Below are 8,625 nucleotides of genomic sequence, written 5' to 3' on the forward strand. Positions count from 1 at the left end.
GGTCCCTGGCAAAGACATCTGGACATAAGGAAGCTGTGTCTGCCCGAGGACAGGCTTGAGAATGGACAATCCTGACCCCATGCCCAGCTCAGCCACTTTCTGTGAGTAGGTCTGGGCAACAGCAGACTGACTCTCGGATATGGTCGCCCCAGACCTGGTTCCTTGCCAAGTGTGCTGCAGAGCTCAGGTGAACCTGGGTGTCTGAGACCCTGCTGTGATGTAAGAGGCTCTCCAGGGTGGAGAGATGCCTCTGAGGTAAAGAGCGCTGGCTGCTCTTCCAGAGGCCCTGAGTTCGATCCCCAGCAACCACAGGGTGGCTTGCAACCATCTGTAATGAGATCTGGTGCCCTCTTCTGGCCTGTAGTGGAAACATACATGCAGGAAGAACACTGTATACATAAAAACTAAATCCATCGGGAGAAAGAAGAAGAGGAGGAGGAGGGGGAGGAAGAGGAGGAGGAAGAGAAAGGAGGAGGAGAAGAAGAAGAAGTAGAAGAAGAAGAAGAAGAAGAGGAAGAGGAAGAGGAAGAGGAAGAGGAAGAGGAAGAGGAAGAGGAAGAAGAGGAAGAAGAGGAGGAAGAAGAAGAAGAGGAAGAAGAAGAACCATAGTTTGTAGCCAGAGCATCAAGCAAGGCACATTCTTTTGGAACAGAGGAGTCTTTCCTGCCTTGCATACCCAGCTTCCATGGCCCAAGACAGACACTTCTGCCCATCCATCCCCACCCACATGAACAGACACATAGCAAAACCAGTTGATGGAGCCAATTGAGGCTTTATTTTGGAAAATACAATTGAACTGGGTTTTGAGGGGAGGTGGGAGGCGGGTGTCTAGATAGGTACGCCAGATGGAACATTCCAGAGGGCTAGGGCTGATCCTCTGGCGGGTCTCCCATTTCCTGCACTCTGACATACAGCTGTCCCCTCCATGAGCCCTGGGCAGCGGCAGGAGCACAGGCTGGCAGCGTCTCCAGTGGCCGTTCACTTGGGCAGGATATCAGAGGACTCAGACACCAGCTTCCCATCGCGGGTTTCAATCTTCTTCACAACCACAGCCTTGGTGCGACTGTAAGAGCTGGAGCCCCCGACAGAGCCGAAGCCGGGCTGGAAGGAGCTCACGCCATAGCTGAAGCCAGGGCTGGTGAGTCCCCCGTAGGCTGAGTTCAGCCCTCCTGGTCCAGAACAAGGGAGAGAAGCAGCCAAATGAGCACAGGCTTAGGGCCCTCTCTCCCTCATCCCTCTCTGCCACCCAGAGGAGAGCCTAGCCCAGACCTGACTGATTGCTATGTGGGTCACAACTCAGCTGTCTGGAGAAGCAGCCCCAACACGGAACAGCTTCCCTTCCAGCTACATGTGCCTGACAAGCACTCACCGGAGCCCTTCCCTCGGCTGCTTGAGGGAAATGTGAAGCCATAAAAGGCCACAATGACACATGTAGGGAACTTCACACGGGCCTGGCGCCCAGCTTGCATCTATGTGCAGCTTTCTATTATGGACATGCTCTTTAGGTCCTTAGTCTGTCACCATTCCCTTTGTCCCTGCCAACGGCTGAGCACAGCCTCTCCCAGAGCCCTGACCTCCTTGGTCCCCTGCCTTTCATTCCCAAGGGCACTCACCTGAGTAGCCACTGCTGGTCTTCGTATGGATGCTCAAGTTCTGCATCCCAGACTCTAGCCTGTAACCAGATGCACGGGTGTCAGGACCAACTCTTGTCCTCCCACAGCAGAATCCAAATCCCAGGAGGGCTCCAGGCAACACCCGCCCTCCCCATTCCAGGTCCCATGAGAGACCTCCAAACCCACCGGCTCTCCTCGCCCTCCAGCAGCTTGCGGTAGGTGGCGATCTCGATGTCCAGAGCCAGCTTCACATTCATGAGTTCCTGGTACTCGCGCAGCTGCCTGGCCATGTCCTGCTTAGCCTGCTGCAGGGCAGCCTCCAACTGGGCCAGCTTGGCGTTGGCATCCTTAATGGCCATCTCCCCACGCTGCTCAGCATCAGCAATGGCAGCCTCCAGGGTAGCTTTCTGCGGGGAAGGAGACATACGAGCAGATGGTACCTGGTACATCTCCTCTTTCAAATCCCTCCACATTGAGTTTCTTTTTATTGTCATTTGTTTTGAAGCCCAGGCTGGACTGAAAGTCACTCTATAACCCAAGCTGGCCTTGAACTTACAGCAGTCCTCCTGTTTAGCCTGTCAACTATTAGGGTTACCGGTGTGCACCACCATGCCTGGTTGGACGCAGCAACCCAGGGCTTTGGGCTTGCTAGGCAAGTACTTGAGCAACTGAGCTGCATGCCCAGGCCCCACCTTGAGCTTCTTTGAAAGTCTCCCCTCCCTGACTTAGACCAACTCCATCCAGCCAAAAGGAAATTCTACGGGTCACACTGAGCAAGCCTGAGAAGCGATGGGAGCCGCTTCCAGCCATTTCCCCCTCACTTCCACCTGTGGCGATGCAGCTTTGCTTTACCTAGATTGCATCCCTAGCTTCTAGAATTTTCATAAAGTAGCAACACCCAACCTTGTGCCACATGTGGCAGACTAAGTAGAGAAGGCCTGGGGGGATGGGACCCGGATTCTAGTCAGTACCCCGAGACACTCCCCACGGAGAACCCCACAGCAGCTAAGACAGCTCATTAGAAGCTGCCCCTCCCACTCTCAACCCTGGTTCCCTTCCTGACCTCCCCTCCCCAGCCCCACCCAAGCCCAGCAGTACCTGGCCTTTGAGGCCATCAATCTCTGCCTGCAGGCGGCTGATGTTGCGGTTCATCTCAGAGATCTCGGTCTTGGTGCGGCGCAAGTCATCCCCGTGCTTCCCAGCCAGGGTCTGCAGTTCCTCATACTGCAGGGGCAAGAAGGGAAGGGGGCCTCCTCTTAGTCAAGCCACAGAAGCCTGGGTCACTTCACCCACCAAGCTTCTACATATGTGAAAAAGTAGCAGAAGTACGCGCATGTGTGTGCACTCATGCACACGTGAGCGCACACACACACACACCAACAAAGGTCCCTTTCCAGAACTTCAGGCTTCCATTCTGCAAAGCCAGCCCCCAGCAGGCATAGTGGAATTTGGAACCCTGTTTCCTCCTCATGATCCAGGGCACATAACTGGGCAGGAAGGAAGACCCAGACTTGTAAACTTGTTCTTTACCTTAACTTGGTACATGCTTTCAGCCTCAGCCCGGCTACGGTTGGCGATGTCCTCATACTGGGCACGGACTTCAGCAATGATGCTGTCCATGTCCAGGGAGCGGCTGTTGTCCATAGACAGCACCACAGACGTGTCTGAGATCTGAGACTGCAGCTCACGGATCTCCTGTAGGGCAGGGACGTGGTGGTGAGGCTGTGTCCCTGTACACAGGGTCCTTTGCAACATGACAAAGGAGCCAGTGACAGCTAGAGCTTAGAAGTTCACAGTGGGAGGAAGACGGTCAAAACTCTGAACCATGGAGGGAACCATCAAGGAAAACCTAAAGTTAGGTAAATAACCAAGAGGAAGACCTGGTCCCCACTCTCTGCCCCAATGCTAAACCGAGAGGCCTTCCAGACAGCATAAAGACCAGGAATAAGAGCTTCGAGGGCACCACAAGTCTGCTAGACTGGGCTGCCACTGAGAACCTAGAATGACTTGTTTCTCTTCTCAGAACCCATTTCCCCATTTCAGGTAGGGCTTGGAGCCTCTCTAATAGTGTTAGCTGGCGGCCATGGTTATGGGGCCCTTGCTGAGTGGCGTGCTGGAAGACAGGTGCCCGAGAAGGACACTGACAGGCTGGGGGACCTGCCCACTCCAGCCCCCAAGAAAGTACCTCTTCATGGATCTGCCGAAGGAAGTTGATCTCATCAGTCAGCCCTTCCAGGCGGGACTCCAGTTCCACCTTGTTCATATATGCTTCATCCACATCCTGAAGGTGAGGTGAGAGACCGAGTTCAGCCCCAGGGGCCCCCCACCTCTGTTCATGGCTCAGACCGGAGGCTGGCCCTCCAGTCCAGCCGCTCTCTAGTCCCTTGGATCCCAGTCATGAACTTTATTTATCTCTGCTTCCAGCAGGCCTCACCCTACCCTTCCTCCAGAAAGCTAAGGTTAGACCACTAATCTAGTCCAGTTTGATACCTGGAACAGCATCTAACTGCAGGAAACACCCTGTCTTGTCTACCTTTCCAGCGTGTTGTCTGGAAGGCAACAGATGGCAAAAGAATTTGTCCTATTCCTTAGACAGCAATGAGGTCATCAGAAAACTCCTAGTCTGAGTCTCAAAGCTCGGCTTCCTGTGTCTTCTTTTGTCTTCTTTTTTTAATTAATTTTTATTATTTTTAATTATGTGTAAGTGTGTATGCCTGCATATGGTTATGTACACGTGAGTTCAGGTGCCCTCAGAGGCCCGAGGCATCAGATCCCCTGGAGCTGCAGTTACAGACAGTTGTGAGCCATTTGATGTGGGTGCTAGGAACTGAACTCGGGTCCTCTGAAGAGAGGTAAGCTCTCTTAACCACTATGCCGTCTCTGTAGCCCCCAGCCCCTCACCTTCTTGATGAGGACAAATTCATTCTCCATCTCTGTACGCTTGTTGATCTCATCCTCATACCTAGGAAGAAAAGACTTGGAGTCAGTGGGCGAAGGCGAAGGCGAAGGTGAAGGTGAAGGTACCCAGGTCTGCTGCTGCCAGGGATGGAGCCCAGTGCAGCACACACACAAGTATGCAGAGACCTTCACTCCTGTTTTCTGATGGGGAAATGAATATCTAGAAGGTTTAGTTCAGAGATACAAGGCATGAGAGGCTGGTCTCTCTGCCCTCGCTACCATGGCCCTCTCCCCACCCATCCTTATTCTCAGCCAGTGGAGAGGCCAAGAGCAGGAACGCGCGCTCCGAATACACACTAGATTTGGAGTGTCGAGAGAGTTAGCATGGGACTGACTTGAGACCTCAGAGCACTCTCTGGAGCTCTCAGGTTAGTGTAAACGTGAGGACTGCTAGCTGCCTCTCTCATTTAAGTGCAAAAAAAAAAAATCTTACTATGTAGCTCTGGCTGTCCTAGAACTCACTATGAAGATCAGACTGTGTTTGCATAATCCTCTTGCTTCTGTCTCCTGGCTAGAATATTACAAATGTATGGCACCATACCCAGCTTAGGTACTCTATTTAAACAGGAAATTCATTCCCCAAATCAAGGCAGTGCTGAGACTGAAAGCAGGCTAATTATCATCTTGAATGGCAAGCATAAAATACATTGCTGCAAACAAAACTGATCACACGGCCACAGAACCAAACTACCCATAAACAGTGGGGACTTAGGCCTCTGTCCCAAAATGGGGGGGGGGGGGAGACAAGGTAATAGGACTCCATTCGGGGAGGGGCTCACTTGTTCTTGAAGTCCTCCACCAGGCCCTGCATGTTGCCAAGCTCCGCCTCCAGCTTCAGCTTCTCCTGGCCCAGGGCTTCCAGCTGCCGTCGCAGGTTGTTGATGTAGCTCTCAAACATGTTGTCCATGTTGCTCCTCGATGTCTTCTGCTGCTGCAACAGGCTCCACTTGGTCTCCAGCATCTTGTTCTGCTGCTCCAAGAAGCGCACCTGCACGGGGAGGGCACAGCAAAAAGGTCCACGTCAGGTAACTGTCGAGGTCCGGAGGGACACAACCGCTGTTTGTTCCCCTGAGCAAGGGGTCACCTCTGAGCCGGGGAGTAGCACAGTGAGTCGCTGGCGTCAGGAGCCGTGTCCCTCCAGCACTTAGCACGGGGGAAGGCTAACGGTGCCTGCAGCAGGCATCTTATTTACATAGACTACACACCACAGATCAATAAAAAACAGCCCCATTTTCTAAAGGTGCTGATTACCTTTTATATGAGATTGAGAACGGTGTAGATCAGTCACATCCAACACTCTCAACCATCATTGGGGGGACTCTGAAGAAAGGCCCTGGAAATTTTAGGGAACTTTCTCCCTAAGGTCCAGAATGCTTGCTAAGGCTTCTATGTCAATATTGCTTCTAATGCGAGCTGTATAACTTGGTCTGGGTCTCCCACCCTTGAAAAGGCCTCCGGAAGCACAGACAGGCCCTTTGGGGAGTCCCTTCTTCACACATAGCCCACTTTTAGCTCAGGAAGAAGCAAGAGAAGACAGGTCTAGCTCCTTCCCACCCTGCCTCAGCAACCTTTGAGATTCACAGACTCTGGAATCTCCTCACGCTCTTGCCCAGTATCCACGACACAACCCTCCCCTCCTACCACAAACACAGAATTCACGTCTTAGAACATGCAGTCCAAGACATGGTACAGGAGAAACTTTTTCATGCAGATAATAGAGTGCTCCAAAGGAGAGAACGTGTAGCTCTTTCATCTGGGGGAACCAGAAAGAGAAGTACGTGCAGACTGTACAGTCGGATTTCCTTCCCACAACCCATACTATAGAGCCTTTCTTCACATAATTACTAAAAAATAAACCAATAGCCCTAGTAATTCTAGCATTTTCATCCTAATGGAATGCTGAATTCAGGCCAGGCGCTGCGAAACTCCCCTGTGAGCTGAGCAGGCAGAAATTGATTTAGGACCCATCCCTTTGACGAATGAGGAAGTCAAATTTGACAACATGGCCTATCCGCAGAAACTGTGGGTCCCTGTAACCAGAAGTCTCACTCCACACCTGCACCAACTGCTCTCCTTCAGGGGGCAACGAGAAGCTAGGGGCCCATGGAAAGCAACTAGCAAGCCCTGGTTAAAAGTCGGGGGGCAGGTGCTCCTGAGGCCTCCTACTCCATGGGCTCCTCTGCACGATGTTTTCCCTCCTAAGGTGCCACACAGCCACTTAGGAGCCAGTCAGCAGAAAGGGCCAATCGTTCCAGGGCCACGAAGGCCACCTAGCTACAGAACTGCAAAATCTGGCCTGCCTCTGGGCTTGCAAAGGAACCAGGCGATTGGGGCGGAGCCAGGGTAGGAAGCATAAAAGGGGTACAAGGGCCAAACAGGCAGATGGGCGTTGGTAGGCCGATGCTATCTGAGGCCATAAACTCCGGTTTTAACAGGTCATGAAACCGGGGTGGAGTGTCCAACGCCCGCAGACTTTGGATCCCGCACCGGCTTTCCCGAGGCTGAGCCCCGCGACTCCCCCCGCACCCACGACGCCGGAGCTCCTCCTGGTGGAAGGGCAGACCTAAGACACCGACCTCCGCCCTGGCTCCGCAGCGGCCCCGCCCACACCGGGGAGCAAGGCAGGGGCCAAGCAGTGACTCAGCCTGAGCAGTTTTTGCTTCTGGGCACCAAAAACCTCCGTCTACGTTTGCTGGGTTCAATCAAGACACCTGCGATCTTCTAGAATCCTACCCAACCCTTCATTATTTAACAGGAAGAAAGAAAAATGCACCGGGGCACCAATAGGAAATCTTGGGGCAGTGCGAGGGGATAAGTTTCCCTGACACCAGAGAGCTGAGCGACGGTGAAGGCGCCAGGCCCGCCAGTGGATAGGCAGGTCAGAGCGCGGGATTCCGGGGAGGGAGTGCAAGAGGAAGACGCCCCAGGATTTAGTCACAAGCACTTCAGACTCTCTCGTCCCAAATCAAAGTGTATGAGAGAAGCTGGAAGGGAGTGTGGCCAGGATGGGTGGGGCACAACAGGAGTTCATGGGGGCTAGAGATGTACCCATCCTCTGTGACGGAAAAAGAAAGGACGTAAGACAGTTAATCGAGCAGAGAAGGTTCTCACCTTATCAATGAAGGAGGCGAACTTGTTGTTAAGAGATTTAATCTGCTCCTTCTCCTGGGTGCGCACGGCCTGGATGTTGGGGTCCACCTCCAGCTTCAAGGGGCTCAGCAGGCTCTGGTTCACCGTGACTGCTGTGATGCCTCCTCCTACACCAGCCCCGCTGAAGCCACCCAGACCCATGCTGGTGCCCAGGCCGCCCCGGAAGCTGCTGCCGCTGCCCACCCGGGAAAAGCTGGATGAGCTGATGCGCGCACCGGGTCCACTCGTGTACGAACGGCTGCTGAAGGCCCGGGGGCCGGAGGTGGACACCTTGTAGGTCTTCTGGGTCACCCTGATGGACATGGTGAAGTCTGGAGTGAAGGCGGTGAGCTGAAGACAGAGGTTCGAGAGCAAGCGAAGCAGCTGCTGCTAGGCCGTGGGACAGCGCCCAGCAAAGGCCCTTTATAAAAGAAGGCCCAGCCCCAGGGGAGGGAAAAAGACCTCTTACCTGAGTGGCTAGACACTGCGAGGGCAGGGCCTAAGCCAACGTCTGCTACCTCCAGGCAGGACTCAGGTGAGGGCAGTAGAGAGCTGTTCCCACCCGGGATCTCTCTCCAACCCCACCCTAAAATCCAGGAGCGAGCCGTTGAGCTGTGAGGTCAGGAAGTAAGCCTGAGGTCCCCCAGCCCTGGAATCTAGGCGTCTTGTCTCCTGCCCTTCTGTGAGGACTACTCTGGGAAATCTGGGTGAAAAGGGTTCCCTGGCATTTGGGGTCCTTAAAAAAAAAAAAAAAAAAAAACAGAGTATCAGAGGTCAACCAGGCTGCTTGAACTCACTGTATCACCAAAGCTGGCACCTGCTTTTACCACCCCGGGAACTGAAGTTCTGGGTTTGGGGGTGTACCCTACCACATCTGGCTGGTCCCTTCTGATACTTCAGAGAAACACTCGGTTAGACCCTTCCA

At 53.5% G+C, this 8,625-nt stretch overlaps 1 protein-coding gene across 1 annotated transcript; it reads right to left on the bottom strand.

The window, feature by feature from the left end:
* Nucleotides 1–752: 752 nt before the first annotated feature.
* Nucleotides 753–8,117, bottom strand: LOC125410197 (keratin, type II cytoskeletal 8). Its single transcript, XM_087899332.1, has 9 exons — nucleotides 7,683–8,117; nucleotides 5,351–5,559; nucleotides 4,515–4,575; nucleotides 3,799–3,894; nucleotides 3,144–3,308; nucleotides 2,712–2,837; nucleotides 1,800–2,020; nucleotides 1,614–1,672; nucleotides 753–1,169 (listed from the first exon to the last, which is right to left on the bottom strand). Exons 1-9 carry the CDS (start codon nucleotides 8,022–8,024, stop codon nucleotides 979–981), a joined length of 1,470 nt encoding a protein of 489 aa, XP_087755458.1. The 5' UTR covers nucleotides 8,025–8,117; the 3' UTR covers nucleotides 753–978.
* Between the last annotated feature and the right edge of the window lie 508 nt (nucleotides 8,118–8,625).

Source organism: Myodes glareolus, chromosome 19 (assembly GCF_982192425.1).
Source record: "Myodes glareolus chromosome 19, mMyoGla1.1, whole genome shotgun sequence".
Lineage (NCBI taxonomy): Eukaryota > Metazoa > Chordata > Mammalia > Rodentia > Cricetidae > Myodes > Myodes glareolus.

Excerpts from the sequence above, each read along its gene's own strand:
- LOC125410197 (XM_087899332.1), bottom strand. The coding sequence starts at position 8,024 with ATGTCCATCAGGGTGACCCAGAAGACCTACAAGGTGTCCACCTCCGGC. Across the intron at positions 2,838-3,143 it reads AAAGCATGTACCAAGTTAAG|TATGAGGAACTGCAGACCCT; the intron begins GTAAAGAACAAG and ends TTGCCCCTGCAG. Across the intron at positions 1,170-1,613 it reads GACCAGCAGTGGCTACTCAG|GAGGGCTGAACTCAGCCTAC; the intron begins GTGAGTGCCCTT and ends GTTCTGGACCAG.